At 37.2% G+C, this 23,565-nt stretch overlaps 1 protein-coding gene across 2 annotated transcripts in view; it reads right to left on the bottom strand.

Moving 5' to 3' along the window:
• Positions 1-23,565, bottom strand: part of ADAMTS6 (ADAM metallopeptidase with thrombospondin type 1 motif 6) — a 163,345-nt gene that overhangs the window by 129,676 nt on the left and 10,104 nt on the right. For both annotated transcript variants that reach the window (XM_075078308.1, XM_075078309.1), the window contains exons 4-7: positions 18,705-18,873; positions 10,468-10,682; positions 9,854-9,937; positions 9,196-9,341 (exon numbers count right to left, since the gene is read on the bottom strand). In XM_075078308.1, the coding sequence (XP_074934409.1) occupies positions 9,196-9,341; positions 9,854-9,937; positions 10,468-10,682; positions 18,705-18,873 (614 nt within the window). The remainder of the gene's footprint in view (positions 1-9,195; positions 9,342-9,853; positions 9,938-10,467; positions 10,683-18,704; positions 18,874-23,565) is intronic.

Here is a 23,565-nt window from a genome sequence, read left to right as displayed (position 1 = left end):
TACTCACTTGCATATGTATTACTCTGCCAGTCACTGTAAGTTGTGAAAATAATAACAGGCCTGATATTGTACTTAAGCCAAGGGAGGGCGGGAAGAATAGAGAAAAATGCTACGATTCTACTTAGACTACTAAGAAAAATTAACAATGAGATTTTTAAACAAGTCTATATTCTTTATAAAAAAGAAGACAAAATATGACATTTCAAACTGCTAGAAAACCCTTCCTCAGATATCTGGCCAAGCAGTAACTGAGTGTTCTAACAGATATCCCAAACTATTACCACCAAACATTTCCTGGAAAAACTATCATTTGAATAGTTTTATGACCCTTTGTGCAACTCAGAAGGTAAATGCCTGGAGAAAAGAAAGGGGGGGGGGAAGCATACAAAAGCATTTTTCATTGATTTTTTTTTCTTCTGTAGTACATCTAGTGTGTAAAAGGGGAAGTTTACAAATAAAACTACAGCAGGCATTAATATACCTTTACCATCAATAATAAATGTAGCTTGCTATTTTATGGATTTGTCCCAATGCATTTTTAATTACCAAAGGTTTCATTGTCTCATTTAGAGAAATACTTTAACTGGGGCCAGTAGGCAGTTGCACTGCCCACATTGTGTGGTGGTAGATATTCTCAAGTTTTCCACTTCAGGAAATCATGAGGTGTGTAACCAATTCCACTCAGTGAGCACTTCTTAAAAGATTTTTGTGGCATTACTCTCAAAAATTTCTGTCTTGAGATAGGAGAATGTAATTTGTCTTTTTACTCAGTATCAAGTATTTCAATCAATCTACCAAAAAAAAATTTAGAAAACAGTTTTAAGGCTGGAAAGTCAGAGCATGAAAGTCTCAGCTTTACTCCATGACACTAGTCACTCTTCTGGATTTGGTATTAAATAAAACACATTTTGTCCATCTGGAATGGATTAGGCAAACTCTGGGTATACCTTAAACCTTTTCCACCCTTCCATCCTCACAGACTCAAATTTATAAACTAAATGAGAAAACACATATTCTAAGTAACCAACTGTAAACTAAGAGTCAACTAATGGCATCAGAAATTTAAAATAACAGCCTTTTTATTGATTAGAAAACAGTCCACTCACACAGTGTGCTTGTTAATTAGCTGCAAATCACCTGCTGGTTGACATTTGCCATGCAATAAGCAGTTTTTCAGATTCACATTCTAGCTACTTTATTGTTCCATGTGAGTTCCCTCAAATCCCACAGAGTCTATTTGATTCCTTTCAGCTACAAAATCTAGGAATAAATTTTAAAGATGCAATTTACACCAACCTCCTCCCCCCAAGACCCCCAAAAATTCACAGCCAAGAGTGAAAAAGTGAACCTTTCAGGCCTTATTCTGTTAATGGGGGCAGGGGAACAAAAAACACCCCCCCAGCAAGTAACTGTATAACTGTCACATAAATGGGTATTATGTAATATGCCAACTGATTTTATTCTTTCCCAACTATTTCATATTTTCTCTATTGCCTGCATTATCTAATTTGATTTTCTACCATCATTTCACAGCCTGCAGCCTCTTAGCTCACAAAAAGACATATACAAAAAATCAGTGAAGGATAACTCTCCACTGAAATCTTTGTACATGTTTTTCCCCCACTGAACATGCAGAGCTTGCAACCTTGGAACACGGCTCTAGACCTGTATGTATCTAAAGCAAATCACCTACAAGCAAAGACCCTCTTATTGCTGTAACAACTCACAGTTGTTATGCTGCACCTCTCAGCACAACCTCTCTTTTGTCAATCTTAGGGTAGTCATTCCAAAGAATATGCCTTAGGATAGTGAAGACCCATAAAATGTTTCTGACATAAGAATAAATATAAGAACTGTGGTACCAGGGCCATACCTAGCAACATACTGATTCTGTCAGTGGTCAGCAGCAGGTGTCTAAAAAGGAGTGTAAGTAACATGCCATGTATAGGAACCCTGGTATAAATATTCCTGTATTGCAAAGCACTATGCAAGCAACATCAAAAACCTTAATTCCCTCAATCTGCTGTAGCAGAGTCCTAGGACATTTCTAGTTTGTTTCAGCTTTTTCCAAATACATAATTTTGAACGTGCAGATTGATTTTTCACTTACACCCCTTTAATTCCCTTAAAACAAAGAGGCATGGGGAATCCAGTGTCATTGTTTGGAAAGCAAGCTCCTCACATCTTAAATATCTGCAGAGACTGACATTAAGAGCAACATACACACCGCAGCTTTTCAACCCTCTCTCAGAGGAATAATCTTATACACATAGTCTCCAGGACACTAAGTCAATGGACAATCTTACAATTTTTGCACAAAAATAAACTAACAAAAAACAGCCTCCTGTAAAGGGCTTAAATTCAGTGCAAGGAACTTTAGTAGAAGAAGATGAAAAAAACAAGGGTCAAAACCACTTAATGGACTAACAGTTAAGGAAGTAAGAAGCAAACAGATACAACTGACATCAGAATTACTTCTTGAAATCGGAGCCCTTCTCATTAGCGGAGGAAGAAACTGAGAAACTGCAGGATGAGAATCAGAGGCACGGCTTCATGGGAACAGAAATGCTCTGGATGTCCAGATTTATTGGACAAGGCTAGGAAATTTTCTTGACAGAGCAACGTAAGAGTGCCTTGTATAGAAAAGAAATCTTTGCAACAAGTTAAGAAGCCAAAAAAAAAAAACAAAAGTGGAAAAGTGCCTCAGAAAAGAAACACAACTATCTTGGACCTGCAGGAAGAAAGGAATGCGCAGTATCCTGGCTGGCCCTACCTCACTATCAAATGTCTTAACTAGTACAGAACCTGATGGGGAAATGTTACTTGTTATTACAGAATAAAAGCATATTACTAACCTATAAGCAACTGACATGCAAAAGAGCAACTGTGTCCATAAAATACATATCCGTTTAGGACTGCTGTTGGGACGATGCAACTACCAAGTCATCTCCAGCTGCCTAAAACCCCTTAACGTTATAAAAAAATGAAAGGCATGATTGTGGTCAGCTCTACACAGGTATGCAAAATGAAACAAGAAACTTTTTGCCTCTCTCAAGTGTCTACAGCAATGCCAGAAACACTGCAGAGCTTTAGATTATGAACCACAAGACTTACAGGAGTTTAGGATTGCTGCTATATAACATGTTCCTTCTGCCCCGTTAGAAAAACTGACAGTACTGGCCTGCACAGGGGATGCATATCTCACAGACAAATGGGAGTATTCCTTGCCCATGAGGACACATGAATGACACAAAACTGAAGCATTGTGAAGTTCATCCTGTACATATACAATAAACAAACTAGTTCTGTAAAATTTCTCTTTGAAACATTTGAAAAAGCCACCAATTTTGTAATAATGCTAATGCCTCCCATATGGGCTTTAGCAGCATTGCTAGAGACATGCTGCATGCTAATACCAGGGTTAATGCTAACAGCAGCCATACCACACTGCTTAGCAATACTTACCGAATTACAAGTACAGTGGTACCTGGCAAAAATACAAGAGTGTATTAAGAGAGACCTCATTCACTGTCTCACAAAAATTAATATGTACAAGCCCATTTAAACCCCAGAGAAGTAGAGAAATTATGCCATCTGTGGTATTGAACATTTTTACTGACACCAGTCTAACCTACAAATAGACGCGTATTCAGCTTAATCAATAAAAACATATGGTGGCCCCAGTTCTTTATTCAAGCAAATAAAGATTCCTCCAGAGTACATCAGTACAGTGGGGCTGTGAAGTAAGTTGTTGTAAAGCAGTAAACCACTCATAAAACTAAGTCAAGTGGACTCCAATCCAAGGAAGAGACTTTCGTATTTCAAGATATTATAAATCATTAATTTCAGAAGCTTTATCTACATAAGCGCATCTCTAACAGTGTACTGGGGAGGGAGGGAAGGATGCAGGTTTAGAGTCTCAAAACTAAAACTTTATGAAGTTTTTTGCATGGGATCACATATGTTCCTGTAAAAGCACTGCAGCTGCATCAAAGAGATCTTCAAGCTTTTGTCAAGCATTATGGATTTGGTTTTCTTTTTGAAAAACAAACTCTTGGTATGTTGGTGCTACCAACAGGAGATGACATTTCATGCAATGACTTTGATGAAGTATGATCTCTTAGTGAGTAAGGTTTAAAATGTTTCTCAGTTTAAAATACTTGTATCTCAAAGACTGAGTTCTGCCCCTTCAGAGATACACACAGGCATCTCAACTTCCCCCTCAAACCTTCCCCTCTATGAGCTGTTTGGTACACCTTTTACTTGATCTACTGACACACCAGGAGGCAAATTAATAGATCTGAATCTTCCCTCCCTGCAGGAGAAGACTCCATTGCTGCAAAGTTCAGAGTCACACATCATTTGGAAAAACAACTATTTAGTACCTGGACAAATCAAACTAACCATCTTGAGCTATATAGAAATGTAGTACTACAGAACTCTTAGGGTACACAAAAGAAAAAAGGCATTTTTCAGATTTCGTCATCTTCTCCTGCACCCTTGCTACAAAGTGTAATCTAGAATGCAACTCTCTGGTCCTACCTACAGGTGCATAGGACAAGGAAATGTTTTGTTCATAATGTTTATGATTGCAAGTTAACCAAGGCATTGCTGAGGAATTCTGTAATTCCTACTTTATGATCTGTAAGATCAAGAGAAGGAAACAATTGACTGAAACAGAAGAGAAGCTGGGTTAAGTGTTCTTCAAAAATAAGTAACTATCATAGTTTACATTGTGACCTCTGAAGTTTGTGTTTTTATGGAATATGGAGACTATTTCAAGGAGTTTCTGAAGAAACAAAAAGAGGAAGCAGGCTACCAACAAAAGTTAAAAAATTATCAGCAAATAAGAACTAACTTCAAAAAGGCAAATAGATACTTCTACACCAGGGATGGGATGCACAAAGGAGAAGACAGAGACTCAAAATTTACACTGAGTCTTAAAATGACAAATTAGAGAATGTGACATGCAGAAAAAATTAGATTATCACATCCATGATGCAGGAATACAGGAACCAAATGCAAAGACTACTTTTTGTCTACCAAAAGATTGAGGTAAGAGAATCATACAAGCTTTTTCCTCCCACTTTTACGAATTTGTAATATGAAATAGTTTTAAGGATTCACTAGGTTTATCAAAAGTCAAAGTCACTTCATGGGAAAAATAAGACATTCTCTTAACAGCATTACACTACTCAACTACTTGATAATTAAAACCTCTCTGCTTACTGTTTTTACTTTCACCTGCCCCAATAACCCTATTTTGACAATTACAGGATAAAATATTGAAGTCTGAGACTTAAATATAGTCTCCAACAGAAAAAATCTAGGTGACATTTCAAAAGGCAAGCACTAAAAAAAAAAGGTCTAATTGTTCTAGAGCATTAATTCAGTCACAGTCTTATCTTGAAACAACATCAAGCACTTAAAACTCAGAGAATACAAAGTTCTGTAAATGAACAAAAGAAGGCAAAAACACAGTAACACACAAAAGTATTATCAGTGTTCTGGGTAATAGCTATTCTCATTACACAGTCACCCAATATCCCAAGACTCTGTAATAAGCCTCATGTATAAGGCCTATTATCTACCCATTATAAGAAGATATCTAATTCTTACCAATTTCAGGGATGCTCAGAAGCTCCCCAGTGAAACTGAAGATGCTTCTGCTGATAACAGTAGCAGGAATTGTTCCTGTTAATAATTATTTTTATGCCTACAGCATGAAGTCTGACAGTATTAAAGAAGCTAAACCAGTCCCAATACCCACCATAGCTTGTTGAGAATGCACATTATTTTTCTTACCATATTTGTGCAAGTAACACCATATTTCTACCGCACCGGTTTTGCTCTCCTGATTGGGAATCAGGCTCTTCCTTAGACCAGTCTCTTAACGGCCTTATTTTTTATCATCAGCTCAGAATCCCCCACCCGCTTAGTAAAATAAGCGCTCTACAGACTGCAGGGTGCCTGCAGGACCACGACAGAGAAGCCTGTATAGCAGTCACACTGAACACAGGTAGGCTCTTGTCCAAAGACCAGCAGCTTAGCAGGCATGCTAATATCTTCATGGGATTTATTAGATTAGCTTGGCATACCTTCACACCAGTGAGGCTACCTAGTTTTAGCATACAGCTAGTTTAGGGTACAAAAGACTGTCTAACACTGGTCAAGCGGACAACCCTAGGGAATCAGCACCCTTAATACTTTTTTTTTTCCAGATCAGAGCGTGCCATCTTTGAAAGTATCGTGGAGGAAAGCCAGCTGTTGCTAAGAAATGCTGAGGTGCTGTCTTCATCTGCACAGATGAAGAGAATGACTCCTTTTCCTAACAACTTTGCCCTGCTTTTCAGATAAAGATTGTTGTAGATGCAAACTTAAATACCCAGCTAGGACTAGGTAATATTTTCAAACACATCAATCACTTACTGAAAAATCTGGTTTTGATCAACACAAAACGATTCATAATGTTGAACTAAAACTTCCCTACTTTCCATAAAATAGTAATACACAGAATGACCAAAAATGGTTCCAGTGTCAAATTCAACGCAATTACCCCATACAAAGCAGAGCAGCATCAGTAGGGCAGATTCAGGAAACTGCTTTCAAAACAGTATTAGAGTGGCTAAAAAATTACTCAATATTGGGTAGTATATGTTCCGATTCCTTGAGGTAGAAGAAGTTATTAAAGATCTCTCCAACACCTTAGGAGTTTAAAGCACTGTAATGATACCTCTCTCTTTTACATATAATGCATTAAATCCCGTTCATCAGATGAGAGATCCAAAATAGAATGAAAACAAGCACGTTACCATTTCAGTAATTAATTTAGAATTTTTAAAGTTAATTGATTTGCATGGTTATATTAATATAAATTTATCTTTACTCTTCCAACCTAAAAAAAGAAAAATCCATAGTTCACATATGCTGATACATTTTATTAGTAAGAGCCAGGATAGCTAGAAGTTTCAGTAAAAGTCTGATTGATCCATTCAAATTGATTAGTGTAACCTTTGGGATTAATTTCAGAAATTATAATTATTATAGTAAATAAATGAATATAAGCGTTTTATCATGAAAGCATATATAAGTGAACTTAAAAGTTCAGTGACGCTTTATAAAGGTAGGTACTACTAGCCTGCAGATACTATGCTGAGGCACTTTGTTGATTTAAAATACAGGTATTACTTAGAAGTGTAAACTTCTTAGAAGTAAACTCATAAGTTGCTTTCATAACTCTTATATCCTTTTTAAAAGATAGCATAAACAAGTCCTAAAGAAACTCTGTAGCATACTTATATAATCACTAAGCCCCAATAATGAAGAATGTAATAAGTCTTCAATATTTACTGCTCCTTGCTGAAAAAAAAGAATTTTCAATGTGTTTTATTCATGTTTTCTGAAAACTTGCTCCTTTTGCTGTTAAAGGCCTGTAACTTTGCACTGACTTAAAAGCCTTTGTCTGGAACACAGTTCATAACTACGCTGGGAACATCCTACCGGAACAGGGAAGCCAGTGCAGAACATACAGTAATAAAATGTATTAAAGCACAATAGTGAAAGAAAATAAACAACTGGGCTCTGCAGTGCCAGAATAACACTAGCAAAATGCCAAGTTACTCAGCCATAACAGTAAAAATATAGTGTTGCCAACGTAGATTATACACACATAAGGAGGGGCTTCAACATGACACAACCACACCACCTTCGGATTACACTTTTTCACTCACTACCTAAATTATACCAGTAAAAGCTCAATGTGTAGCACAGCTGTAAAGATGTATTTAATTTCACATGTGAGCAGCCCTAGAGTGAAGGAATTTCTTGTACACAAAAAAACCCTGAGCATAAACAAAAAATCAAAGATCTCAGAAATCTTGAAAAATCAAGATCTCAGAATGTAACTGTATTGTATTTTAAATTTCATTCAATTTATTTTTATTAGACACTTTATTATTTTTTTAAACTTCTTGAACTGTAACAGCTCTCTAAATCACTCTGGCATTTAATTATTCTAATTGTTACTATGTAGTATTAAGGACCACATGTAACAATTATGTTTAAAATTTGAATGCAAAAATACATGTAAAGTGATTAATTAGCTTTTCTTTCCTCTATAGGAACTTTTGTTCCCATAGAAAACAAAACCAACAAAAACCACCCATCCCAAAAAAACCCAGCCACTTCTACACCTTTTCCGCAAAATTCCAGAAAGGATCCATTATTTCAATCATTATTTTAAAATTCCTGCAGTGAACACAATGATTCCACAAATTGGTCACATACAAAGCAGTACAGAATTTGTCCTGGAAAGCAGAAACGATAATAAAAGGATCCTAATCCAAATTAGTGCTGCTGCACCTGCTGCTATTTAAACAAAATAGAAAAGAATAAATAGCATCCTTAAACAATGGGGAAACTGATCTCCTAATAAAGTACAGTTGCCTACCCGTAACTGCAAAGGACAAACAGAAATAGGTTTATCAGGATTGCAAGATTACAGTGTAAGCTTTGTTGAATTTATCACGTTAACGGTGGAATAGAAGCAAACAAATGGGCACATATGCAGGCGTTGAAACCACCTATTAAAACTGTCAGTTCTCATCTTAATCGAGCATAATAAATCAGAACAGCTACAAAGCAGATTCTCACATTGCCTGAATCTGCAAGAACCTGTTTTTCAGCAGGAATACTATTACCATAGTTGAAGTTCTAGCTTAAAATTCTTATTAAAAACATTATATATGGTTAACAAAACATTTTCCATACTGCTTTGTTCTCCATAATCTTGTGAATTCTTTTTAATTATAAAAGTATAAAATGTTCAGTAGGATCCATCTGTTCTACTAGAATCCTTTGCATTGGCAATTACAAAGTGAAAATAATAGCAGAAGTAATTTGCAGATCTCTTCCAAACTCTTAATCTATAGTTTAATAGTCTAATATATTTAAAATAAACCATCTATTAATTTTCCTCCTGTTAAGATTACCTACCAATTATATTACTTTACAACTAGGCTATATATATATATATAAAAAGATATATATATAAGTATAAAAATATATTTATATATATTATTTATATTATATATATTTATCTAATACAAATATTTATATATATATATATAAAAAAGGTAAGAACAAGAAAGCTACAGAAATAAAATAAAATAAACACAATACTTATAATGACCATACCTAGTAATAAGAACCGCATTATCATGGTGGGCAATCCCATTTTCTGGAATGGTGTTTCCATCACTTTGGTGGGAGAGAATGGATTTCTGCCACTTACAGAAGCTATCGAGGGACTTGTCTGCATGGTGGTTTATCTCCAAGTTTGGCTGCAATACAACATGCATACCAGAAATGTTCCAAACAAATTACTAAGGTCAGTTGTTAAGCCTTTTGAAAACTAAAATGGGACTATAATTAGAAGCAGTGGTCTCTAGGAATAAACTCTTCTTGCCAAATTTTATTTCTGTAAAAATTGCCCCCAAGTTCAGCTGTGTATTACTGAACAGGCATTCCTTCTGCTCCAACTTTAATAACAATTATGTCAATATAAAAAAATTGGAATATCAAAATATAGATCTAAAAATAAAACTGACATCCTGGTTGCGTCTGGCACAATAAAGGTGTATTAATATTCACCTGAAGTAAGAACAGATATCTTTGAGATGATATATGAGAAATATGCCTTTGAAATGTTTCATCTTGATTAAAGGAGTGAGAGATCACAAGAGAGGTTTTGTACTCAGATGCAGCCATTTCAAGCAATAATTAAATGAAATCTATATTATACAATAAAATCGCTTGTATTTCAGGGAATAAAGCTTAGCACAACAGCTCTTACCTGATCTTCAGTGAGGACAATTAAACGTGTCACTATAATATTCACAACGTTTCCTAGACTGGAATCACGATAAAGTTTGGCAACCTGACCTCCAGAAAATAAGAAAAGGCACAAAGTCAGACAAGAAACACTATTTGTTTCCTACATGGTTAAGAATTAACCTATTATCTTGCTCAATGTAATTTCTTAAAGTTAATTATCATTATTACCTGAAAAAGAGTTATTTTTTGACAAAAAAGAAAAGACAATTCAGTAAAACAACCTTCTTGGGACACATTTTTCAATCAAAACTGTTTATACCTTGGTTCCACAATTCATCCGGCACAAGAAGCATTTATACTGTTGACTTAAACAGAACTGTAGAATCTAAATGCAATCATTAGAATTTAAAATTGAAAGACAAACAATTCAAAAGTGATCACAGTGGACTTCTTGACAGAAATAGTACTGCATTCTTCCCACGATGCCAACATTTGCCGTATTTCAACTATTAATTCCTGCAAGCTGATACGTATTTTGAAGCATTATTCATGCCAGTAAATAAATACTTTACAGTTACTTTATCATTTCAGTACATGCATATTGATATGAACACAGAGAGGGATGAAACTTACAATATTCATTACACTCAAAATGTAGTGTTCAATGTCTTTGCGACCATGGTATCCCACCATCATTTTGTCTGCTACTACCAGCGTTTCCACAAACCGTTCAAGGCTTACTGATCTCTTCTGTCGACTATGACTACTTAATGTGTCATTAACTGGAAGCAAAGTTGGAAAAGCAGATGCATCACTCATCCACCAAGGCTTACCACTTCTTGGGAGGTCTAGGAACAAAAATAATTAAACACTTCAGAGGGGTAACTAGTAAAACTCATTCAAATGCTGCTGTTTTGTGTGGAGATTACCATTTTCGAGCTTCCAAAAAGAAGTCTTTCTTGAGGCAAAGAAAAATTAAATGTATTAATTTTTTTATTATTTTAAATCCCTCGTATAATGGAAAACCAACTTTGAGTTCTAATATTCTCAATTCTAATTAGATTGACTTAGGAAAATAAATCATAATTATTCTCCTAACGGATCTGCTTCTGCACATCTATGTTAATAATAAAGGTCCGTTATCATTAATCACCAGCACACTTCAGAATTTTAAGAGTAAGAACAAGACCGTTATAACATTTGGAAAAAACGTACTGGAAACCAAATATTCAAAATTAACGTAAAAGGTATCAAAATATACTAAGGAATTAAACTCAATGATAAGGCACCAAAAAAAGCTTTCTTCCTCCCGTGAAACTCTAAAGGCAATTATGCTTACATGCCTCACAGTTTTGGGGCCAAATAAATTAATTTTCTTTTTGGAAAGCTAACAGATTATGTTTTATCTACCTCATGGATTAACTATAATGGGAATTTTAAAACAGCCTGACATGGGATAATTGCTATAGTTATTTTTAACACTAATTTTAATTCAAATATGTTGTTCTGGTACTTCTTTCATATAAATATATAGAAAAAAATATTTCTTGCATGCAAGAGATGGATTATTAAAAATGCAGACAGCTGTGATTACCAGCAAAACCAACAATACAAACTGAATTTTAATTCCTGTCCTCAGGACAAAATTGAACCCACCCTTGCCTGCATAAGTGGCATTGTTGGGTGTATTAAATATCTCTTCTTCACAAAGGCCTGCACAGGTCTCAAGCTTAAAATTTCCACAATATATTATTAGTCTAGTTTTACCTAAGTAGGATTTCAAAATATCTACAGTATTCTTGCTAGTTATGGATAAGCATAAGAATGTTAACAGCTAGATACATTTGTAGTTGTCTGAACAGGACTACTCAAAGTGAGCGATTCCTGAGATGCATCCTTACCTCTACTAAAATGGGTTCAGCTAAGGATGAGCTGAGATAGGACCAGTAACTTCCATAAAGCAATACTTTATGCAATTCAACTAAGCACGCTATTCTCAGAGAGCAATAACTACACAACAAAGAATGTAAGTTCAGGTCAATACAAAGCTTCAGCATTCCCACTGTTGCAGTGTTTTATAATTTTTGAGGCCACAGTGCTGGCTTTAAATGGTGCACGTCTTAGAAAAGTCAAAAAATGAAAATAAACCTTGTCATTAAAAAAATGCCAGGAACAAAGCTGTCCTCATTCTGCAATTGGTATAATCTATTCTAAAAAACCTTATCAAATGATAAAGCCTGTTGAGGATTCTACAATGAATACTAAGCTTTTTCCTGGTTTTCATCTCTATTGTAGGAAATTCAAAGTTGCTTTTATTATTCAAAGATTTTCATCTCACTTAAGTGGTGATTTAGGAATGTCTTAAATTTTCTCTGACAGCTTCTGTACTACAATGTTTAAAAATCCACTCTTCAAATAAAAAATTGTGATGTTTGAGGGTTTCTGATGCTCTTAGAGTACTAGAGGTACTTTCGAAATGCAATAATGCTTCCACATTCATTCATAATTTTTTACTCAAAGATGCAAATCTATTCTAAATATTTGAGCTCATACAGAAACTTTCAGAGGAAAAAATATTATTTGGACTCATCTTGATAGCGTCTTTCGAACAAAGGTCTCAGAAGACTTCACAAGAACAAACATTTCTCCTTTTCTTATCAGATGAGAAGATTAGGCTTCAGCTGTTCTCAGAGTAATGGGAAAGCTGGAAACAATCCTGAATACTTAGGCTCACGCTCCAGGATATATCAATTCTTATGCTGTTTTACTTTAAAAACACTAAAGGATGCTGACTGAATTTTAGTAAGGTAAAACACATCAATACAAGTTTGTAATATATTTAACAAAAACAGTTCTATGGCACGTTATGTGATTTTTCCACCATATTCCTAGATTAAAAAAGAAAAAAAAATTTTAAATTCATTAGCATTGAACATAGGTATCAGGAAGTAAAAAAGCAAATATGAAAATAAAAAACACTCAAAAACACTGTAATTAACCCCAAATTATTATTTTTATGTTATTAAAATTACATCATTTATATATAATTTTTTAATATTTATGTTAAATTTATAATATTAATATTTATATTTAACTGTCTTATGTATGAAAATGTATATTAAAAATTTTTATAACATGAAAGCAGGGCATTAGGTTTTAATTTGCACCTGAAAAGAAATCCAAATGCATGTAGACGTGGAGTACACAGCTATGGTACCGAAGTTTTCCTAAGTCAGTTATCTAAAGGTGTTGGGTGTAGGTGAAGATGGAGAGAGAACACAGACAGAAAAAGATCACAGATCACAGAATCACAGGTTGGAAGGGACTTCAGGGATCATCTAGTCCATCCTTTCTAGGAAGAGCACAGCCTAGACAAGATGGCCCAGCACCCTGTCCAGGCAACTCCTGAAGGTGTCCAACATGGCCGAGTCAACCACTTCCCTGGGGAGATTATTCCAATGGTGACTGTCCTCACTGTGAAAAATTTTCCTCTTGTGTCTAACCAGAATCTCCCCAAGAGCAACTTGTATCCGTTCCCCCTTGTCCTCTCCACGGGACTCCTTGTAAAAAGGGAGTCTCCTTTGTAGCTACCCCTTAAGTACTGGCACATGGTGATGAGATCCCCTCTGAGCCTCCTTTTCTCAAGGCTGAACAAACCCAGTTCTCCCAGCCTATCCTCGTGTGGCAGCTTCCCAGTCCTCTGATCATCTTTGTGGCCCTTCTCTGGACCCCTTCCAGCCTGTCCACATCCTTTTTGTATAGCGGGGACCAGAACTGCACACAGTACTCCAGGTGTGGCCTGACAAGCACCGAGTAGAGCGGGATAATGACTTCTTTCTCTCTGCTGGCGATGCCCTTTTTGATGCAACCCAGCATCCTGTTGGCCTTCTTGACCGCAGCAGCACACTGTTCGCTCATGTTGAGATCTCAAAACACAATAGAAAGCTACTTATTTAAGATGCAACCATGAGAATACTTTGAAGCAAAGCATCATGTGCTGCTTTTTCTTACTATTTTAAGATCATTTAATGTATATATAAGCATATTTGCATTTTCCAGCTCTTCAGGGAGTTAGTCAATAGGACCCCCAGGGGCAAGGGAGCAGAACAGAGCTGGCTGATCTTTAAGGACACTTTCCATAGAAAACAAGAGCTCTCAATCCCCAGGTGTAACAAATCAGGAAAGGAAGGCAAGAGACCAGCATGGATGAGTCAAGACCTGCTGGTCCAACTAAAGGGCAAGAAGGAAATGCACAGGCAGTGGAAGCAGGAACAGGTATCTTGGGAATAGTACGGGGACACTGCTCAGTTGTGCAGGGATGGGGTCAGGAAGACAAAGGCACAGCTGGAGCTGAACTTGCAAGAATAAGAGGGCCTCTACGGGTATGTCAGCCAGACAAGGAAAGTCAAAGTAAGCAAACCCCCCTGATGAACATGACTGGCAAACTGGTAAAAATGGACAAGGAGAAGGCTGAGGTACTCAACTATATTTTTGCCTCAGTCTTCATTGGCAGCCTCTCTTCCTACACCTCTCAAGTGGATGGACCACAAGACAGGGGCTGGGGGAACAAAGTCCCTCCCACTGTAAGAGAAAATCAGGTTTGACAACACCCGAGGAACCTGAACATACAGACATCTATGGGACCTCACGAGATGCATCCCAGAGTCCTGAGGGAATGGGCTGATGTCATTGCCAAGTCACTCTCCATCATATTTGAAAAGTCATGGCAGTCAGGTGAAGTCCCTGGGGACTGGAAAAAGGGGAAACATTGCACCCATTTTTAAAAAAGGGTAGAAAGGAGGACCCGGGGAACTGCCAACCTGTCAGCCTCACATCTGTGCCTGGGAAGGTCATGGAACAGATCCTCCTAGAAGCTATGCTAAGGCATGTGGAGGACAGGGAGGTGACTGAGACAGCCAGCATGGCTTCACCAAGGGCAAGTCCTGCCTGACCAACCTAACAGCCTTCTGAGACGGAGTGAGTACATGAGTGGACAAGGGAGGAGTTACAGATGTCATCTGTCTGGACTTCTGTCCAGACACAGTCACCCACAACATCCTTCTCTCTAAATTGGAGAGATATGGATTTGATGGGTAGACTTTTCAGTGGATAAAGAATTGGCTGGATGGTTGCACTCAAAGAGTTGCAGTCAATGGCTCAATGTCCAGATGGAGATCTGTGACAAGTGGTGTTCCTCAGGTGTCCGTATTGGGACCAGTACTGTTTAATATCTTCATCAATGATATGGACAGTGGGATCGAGTGCACCCTCAGCAAGTTTGCAGATGACAACAAACTGAGTGATGCAGTTGATACTCTAGAGGAATGGGATGCCATCCAGAGGGACCTTGACAGGCTGGAGAGGTGGGCCTGTGAGAACCTCAGGATGTTCAACAAGGTCAAGTGCAAGGTCCTGTACCTGTCAGGTCAATCCCAAACATGGATCCAGCATGGGAGATGAGTAGACTGAGGACAGCCCTGCTGAGAAGGATTTGGGGGTACCGCTGGACAAAAAGCTGGACATGAGCTGTCAATGTGCACTCACAGCCCAAAAAGCCAACTGGATCCTGGGTTGCATCAAAAGAAGCATGGACAGCAGGTCAAGGGAGGTATTTCTTCCCCTCTACTCAGATCCCACCTGGAGTACTGCATCCAGCATTGGGGTCATCAGCACAGGAAAGACATAGACCTGTTAGAGCGGGTCCAGAGGAGGGCCACAAAAATGATCCGAGGGCTGGAGCACCTCTCCTGTGAGGAAAGTCTGAGAGAGTTGGGGTTGTCCAGACTAGTGAAGAGGAGGCTGCAGGGACACCTTATTCAGCCTTTCAATACCTCAAGGGGGGACTACGAAAAAGATGCAGACAGACTTTGTAGCGGGGCCTGTAGTGATAGGACAAGGATTCAGACTGTGTATAAGGAGAAAGTTTTTACAATGAGGGTGGTAAAACATGGGAATAGGTTTCCCAGAGAGGTGGTAGATGTCCCATCCCTGGAAACATTCAAGGTCAAGTTGGACAGGACTTTGAGCAACCTGATCTAGTTGAAGATGTCCCTACTCATTGCAGGGGGCTTGGACTATATGATGTTTAAAGGTCCCTTTCAACTCAAACCATTCTATGATTCTGTTTTAGAATATACCGGCTGTAAGTTCTGGTACAACTAAAACCACTACATCAGCATATAGTAGAGCCATCCCTAAACAATCTGCCACTGTAGTTTTCATATATAACTTTTGTTGTTTCTCAGTCCTACCCACCAAATGCAGCATTTTGTTAAATAACTAAGTAGCCTTAAATCCCATTGAAGCAATTGCAATTTGATGGTGGTCAACTTCTTACCCAGGCCTTAATCATTTCAGCTATATTTAATAAAACATAGTTAACTTGGTGATGATACATACATGAAATAGTAATTTAACTTATTTTATTTTTTAAACATCCTTATGTCTAACTGCTTAAAATCTAATTTAAGTTATGAAAGTTTATCCAATGTTATCTGAATTTCCCTCCCTCTACAATTCTTCTCTTGTATGATCTACCATAATTCTACTATCTACTATGAAGTAGTCCATCACTTGCTCATCCCAACCTATTCTGATCATCCTTTCACCAAATTCCCCACACCACTTTCTATCAATTATTACAACTTTTCTCAGAAAGATCTGAAATAACACTCCCCTTGCCTCTATCAACACTTTAAAATCCTGACCATTTCCCTGATACAGAACAGGTACGTGATAAATTTAGGTCTAGATTACAGTAGGGGAAACTTGCCAGACCATGAGGAGTGACACAGCTACACAAGCAGATTCCTCCCAGCATATTATACTGGCAAAACTGTTCCGAAGGTAAAGCTTAAATCATTCTCCAGACAAAATAAATTATATACTGTCAAAAGGCAGCTACAGGTTTGTTACAATTACATTTTAAAACACAAAACTGGACTGCTCAAAACTTCCAAAACCAGCCAAATGCCGCAAAGATTACTGTAAATCTGGCTTTCGTCCTAGGGTCTGGAAGCTGTGACATTGAAAATTAATATTTGGGTTTACTTTTTAGATATTCTGGGGATACTTTGGATGCCATGTACTTTGGGATAAAGCTACAACAATGCTCAGAAAAAAAGCTCAAGAGGTTTTGGCACTCATGAGAAGAACATTAAAATAGCATATCATCTGGAAAAGAAAGACCTTGCAGTTTTGGGGAAAGCAAATCTTTTCAGAAGTTTTCAAGGAGTGGAAGTAGTACACAGAAGAATGGGAAAAGGAGAAACTGATGAATGAGCATGACAGTAGTCTCAGGCTTGTAAAAAGCAGTGCTTTAGCATTTCAGTAATTAAGGACTTCATGATGTGACAGATATGAAACCTCATTAAATGCACAGGACCTTCCAAGAACAAAGGCAGCATCAAATATGCAAAGGAATAACTGCACATAAGATGCATAACTCTGACCAACCTATGACCCATACAACAGATACCACCAGAACGACTGAATGCAACCTGACCAAACTAGCTGCCACTACTTCATCCCCACTTGGAGGAGAATGAGTTCCTAAAGCATTAATCTAGAAGACAACAACTGACAGAGGCCAATATCCTTTCTTTTTCTAGGGATATACTAATGGTAAAAATTGCATCATCCTACATTTCATAATCCTTCCACTTACTTCAAGAGGCTTTCCCTACAAAATGAACATAGAGTAGTACTCTCATTTAAAATCAGCAGGCTGTAATAGCTAGGAAACTTGTTTTGCCATATTAAAAGCACGATGCTGGAATAATGCTTCCAAACTAAAACAGAAGCTACATGCATAAAGTCTGACATTCCCTAAACACAGTTAACCAAAACACTCAGGAAAAACCATCTCCAAAGCATGGGCCTTTGCAGACAATTTGTACTATAAGTTTAGTCAGCTGGTGCCATTAAAAGTTACAACCTCCAAAAGAAGCTGAAATAAGTTACATCAATCAACAGTGGTATTATTTTATTTTAAGATTTGTATTTGTCAGCCTGCCCTCTGCACTGAATCTCATGGAATACAACTGTCCAGGACTGAACTTTTAAGAACAAGCTATGTCTGAGATATAAACAAATGACAAGGTTAGAACATTTTTCTATTATGTAAAAAAAAAAAAAAAAACCCCAACCATTATTTTAGTGCTTTAAAATAACTTGTCAGATTTCTTCCATGCTGTCTTCAAGAAGTTAGTTTTCAGCTTCGGTTTAATCAAGTGAAAATTGTGTCAAACAGTACTTGAAAAGTGTATTTGTGGAAGTAAAAACTGCTTTACAAGGAAAATATCTCTCAATCAGAACTATATAATCCTTCCCATAAGGCACCTGTAAATGACATATTCGACTATTACAGAACAGTGTTAACCCACTGAACCAAAAGCCAGTATCAAAACACCATAAACCTCTGTAAACAAGAAAGATGTAGACTCCAGTTCCAAATGTATTACTAATCATAACGCTAACATTTATTACATGTCAAGTTTCCCTCAAATGAGATGGAACACTTACTAAACATTGAGCTGTATACTCAGTCACTCAATCACGCTTTCCAGTGGGGAATGAAGTACACCTATAACACATTTTCAGGAAGCCTGTGCTCATTACTACCACTGTACACAACACAGGCATAAAACAAGGCTTACTCCCAGTGTCTCAGTTTTTGAAAGACACTATACTCCTGATCTGAATCTGAAAAAAAATCAAAACTACTTTTCACCAGGGCACACTGCATTGTCCAAAAGGAGGCCTCCCCATTGCTAATTTCTCCACTGTGTCTTACTTGTGAACCAAGCAAGATTTTAAAATACATCTTAAGTTATAACTTTTTAAAAGCAATGACACTCATACTCATTTACCTGAGACTCCACAGTGACTGTGATCATAGAGATGTTGCTGGTGCATGGTAGATTTTTTGTATATAACATGAGGATGTCCGTTTCCATAATTAAAGTTACTAGAATCTTCTGTAATATTCCTTAAAGGTTCAATAAAATACTCTTCATCTTCTGTAGCAATGACTCCATGCTTAAAGAAGAAAATAAGAAAATAAAAGCTTGCAAAAGACAATAAAAAACTCCTATTAAAAAGCTTAACTTTAAAAACATTTGACTATCATCTATCTCTGAAGTAATGCACAACTATAAGCCAACACAGAAAACAATGCGTAAACCACCTCTCCTCCCCTGATTTTAGTGGGAGCAGTAAGCACCTCTAAGCAACACAATAAGAATAAAAATATCATTGCCCTATTTCTGGAGTTCTTTCCCATCATCTTTGGTGGATGTGGTAAGAAAGCAAAAGCTATTCTGAGTATATGACAAATAACCTCTTCACAGAGATGTTCCAAAACTACATAATTCATATCCATTATAAGTGATGCCAAGCCAAAATGGCCTTGCTCAAACGGTGAAACCAATATCCCTCCATGATGCCATACCGGTAGATGCTTAAAGCCACGTACTGCATCGAAGAAAAACAGCATGAAGGATTAATTTTAGAATGTATATTCAGGGAAACCACTCAGCATTTTATATACAGATGCTAATTCCAAAACTGAGCTAGTTATTAATATTAACTTAGGATACACTATCTACAAAGCATTTATTCCTTAAAAGGTCCTGCCACAAATCTGGCAAATACGAGATGTTGCAGACCATGCACCAGACATTCTCCATAACAAATGAACATTTTTTCCCTCATACTGCAACGCAGAATAGTAGATATTGTGTCTCATAACTTGCACATTTATGAATTCAGCTTCTTCCAAACAGGAAGTGGTTTATGGAAAAAAGGGGAGATTTCAAGCCAAGTATGCAATTTCCTGAACCTTTAGCAATTAAAACTGAACTTTAGCAGAATATCCAGTCTGGGGATCCTTTCAGATATAGAAATATTGGGGAATAAGCCCTGACAGACTCCTACAGCTGTATTTGCTAAATTAAAAATTCTGGTATCTGTATCTAGAAAATTCTGAATGTATGAACTTTCTACATCAGGAGAAAGAGCTACTCATCAGGTAGAAGACTGGAAGCAGGAACTTCTGCGTTTACATCATGATTTGATAAATCACAAATTTCTACTACACCTTTGATCTGTAAAGCAAGTACTATGCATGAGCCTCTTTTTAAAGGGGTTATTTTCTCCCTCCAATGAGACCTCTATAATCCATCAGCCATAAGACCACTTGCTCTATATCTGCTCTGAATATCCTAAAGCTGTTTCTAAGTTCGGGGCTTGCCATTGTACTCTTGGTCAAAGCTTCATCCTGCTGCTAGTTTGTACATCAAATGCCTGCTGTTCTTCACTCCTGGAATAACCTGATTTCAGTAACAAGACAAAACTTACAAAATAAGAAAACCGGTATAACACATCAGAAAGAACAGTGTTTTCCAAAGAACAGTGTTTTCTACTATAGATTTTGAAATTATATGTGTGAACACACTGCAGCTTTCAGTTACACATTCCTTACATAAGTGACTGTAACAGTAAGTGTTCCTCTTCCATGGTATTTTTCATTATGAACTCAGTTATTTACTCAAGAAGGTAACATCAGGGTCTACATTTACCTGGAAGATGCTGGGATCAAATTCCCTTCACAATGCCTTCTTGTTACTTAGAGTCTAAGATTTTACTAGAAAATAAATCATTTACTGGTACACTGCTGTTCAAACAGTATTGAAAATATAAACCAAATTGTAACTGGGTTTGCCAGATGTGCAGAAAGAACCTTGGCAGTCTGGACTGCATCCAGTCTGGATGTCAGACATCTGGGTTCAAGCAAATCCTGAGCCATTATAAGCTCTGGTATTATGTTCCCAAAGGAAAGGAGCCCGGCAGAGTGGTTCTGGCCACCACCATCAGGCTGTCCACTTTGTGCCAAGCCTGAGGAGACAGAGGTACCATTCAACCTGTGGCTCTGTCTCTGCAACAGAGTGGGTCTTCACCTAAATCTGATTACTCCAGAGCATACATTCTTCATGTTGGTACTTAAGTCCAGCCAGGTCAACAAGTCTAAGCATGAATGAGACTTATCAGATACAGAAACTGACAGTTTTAAGCAGTGAGATGACCTCAGTGGGAGTGAGTCAATTCAGATGCCAGAAACAACATTTAATTGCAGCATTAATTCTCTATACAAATTGCGTATTTGCAGAAGCAAATACACAAAAAACTATTACTAATGCCTGCAAACTATGACCACAATTCCTTCAGGTAAGAGCCATGAAAAAGGTTAGGAGAGTATCACTAATTTTTCCCATGCCTAGCTGACATGTGATCTCATCTGCCCAAACACTACGATGGCTTAAGAAAAGAGAGATTTTAATAATATTTCATTGAGGAGCTGCAAATAAATTTTAACTTACATCTACCACCAGGTAGCCAGAGCATGTATGCAGCCAATTGCTGCAGCTAGCCAAGTGAGTAAATAAACACTGGGAAAGGCAATTGCCATGCATGTGCCCTTCACATAAGTCTGGCATACATACACCATTTTAAACATAACATAATAATTTGGCTTGTGAACAAAACATTGTTCTCCCAATATTCAACTGATACAAGTAGTCTTGTTGAACCACAGTGACTGATTTTTAAAAAGGACTCTGAATTTTGTACATAAAAAGTACCTATGTCAGTGACAACCAGCATTTATTGAGTTTACAAAATTCATGTGCCTAGAGATGCTTCCATTGTATACGCATTCAGCATTGCCCGATTAACAGTGGGAATTACGCTATTATATCCAAACAACATCCTAAATCCTGTTTTTGGCTTATAATCTACTATTTGAGCAAAACACAATTTCAGTTGAAAAAAGGAGATTGAAATAATGCCCTTTTAAGGAATTAAAAGGAATTTATTTTTTTTTAGTTTTGTAGCTACTGTAGTTGAACAGTTTGCAAATTACACTTCTGCTCCAAAGCATAAGAAATATCATTAAAGCATAAGAATGACCAGCAAAAGGTTTTGAGAAAACACCATGAATTTAAGAAACAAGCTGAATGCCCCAGCTTGTAGGTTACTACAAGCAACATTCCCAAGATTATTATCTAAAACAGATTGTTTTAAGGTCCTGTGTTATCCAATGCCACAACAGACTGCCAACTTCTGCTAACATATATAAGGTCTGGATCCAGCAGTTTGACATGCCTAGACAAATCTGTGAATCCACATGGAGTTACCCTGGTTTGTTGAAAGGAATCTTTTTCTGACAGGCTGTCCAGCTGGGGCATTAACCTCCTTCAGATGGGGGATGTCCATCAGTCACAGAAGCAAACTGAATTGTGGAGGACAAGTGAGTGCCTTTTCCACACAATACTACTGTTTTATAATTTCTCCATGCCTTGAACCTTTCCAGACTTTATGCTTTATCCATTTTCAGTATAAAGTAGTAGAAATTGAAACTTCTGAAAATGTGTCAGTGTTGTTCAGCATGTCTACAGCTGGCTATACACTTTAATATGGTTTCATGACTGAGGGAAAAGATAGCATTAGCTTACTGTGTTCTTAGAGATGAAAAGAACAGTGATCTGGCCTGAGACAGTACATCACAGAATCTAACAAGACACCTTAAAACTAGGACTGGGCCAGCTTATATGTAATTTTCTGAATACTAAGTCTATACTGTAAGTACATATTAGTACCAAAGAGAACTCCAAAGACACTGATCTGGAACACTAAATCCTTTCCAACATAATCTACAATTTTTATGAATTGTTTTATAAATTAGACATTAATTTACACACAATTCAAAGTACCGTACTCTATGCAATTTATAATCTATAAAAGTAGATGCACTTTTCATGGTATAATCAGCTTGAAAATGAGCTAATTTAAGAAGAATATTAATAATTTATACATATATTAATTAGCCATACATGAAACAAACATGAAGTCTTCCAGCAAAATAATTCTTCCTTTAACCAAGTACAGTCATGCTTTTAGCCACAGCCTACTTTTTGTGCTTTCTCTATCATTTTTGTTTGGATGGAGACATCTATGCTACCCAGCACAAACAGTACGTAGTGCATGGAACTTCACATGCCAAGGAAATACTTGGCCTTTTACATTAAACATGTCCTTGGAACCACAGTAGCTTCAAAATATGATTTAAACTTCTCATTCACTTTCCTAATAATAATCACTTTCTATGCATTTTAAAGTATTTTCAACTACTGGGCTTTTCAGCTCAAAACAAGAAAATCTACTACTGCGGAAAACTTGTTTGAGCACTCCATTAAGAGCTTTGATACCTGGCAGAGGACAGAGGTGGGTCAGAATGCAAGAAGTTTGGGTTTTGCTTGATTCCGCTACTACGACCTCCAAAAAGTTTCTTCAAGACTTGCTCCCCTCAGAATTAAGACAAACTTCTTTCCCTTGAAGTGCAGTTGTTCTCTCTTCAGCCAGCCTACCACTGTTTCTTCTTTTCTCTCCTTCAGTATGACACACTCAGTTTAGGCAATGCCTCAGCCTTGTTGCCTTGCACCCAAAATCCAAAGGCCTCAAAAAGCTGCTTGTTGCAAGCTCTTTTGTGAGAAGGCCAAACCTGCAATCCATCCACAAATATAACACCCACTGAAGTAAATATGAGTTTGGAAGCCAGCGAGTCTGCCGGACAAGACCTTCAATTTCCTCATATGACTGCTCACTGGATTACAGAGCTCTCCTCATAACTTCAGACAATTTATAGCATAATCAGGGCCCAGCAGATGGAAACTG

The sequence above is a fragment of the Phalacrocorax aristotelis genome, chromosome Z, assembly GCF_949628215.1.
Source record: "Phalacrocorax aristotelis chromosome Z, bGulAri2.1, whole genome shotgun sequence".
Classification (NCBI taxonomy): Eukaryota; Metazoa; Chordata; class Aves; order Suliformes; family Phalacrocoracidae; genus Phalacrocorax; species Phalacrocorax aristotelis.
Note: the sequence above shows the minus strand (reverse complement) of the source record. Positions and strands in the feature narration are given on the sequence as shown.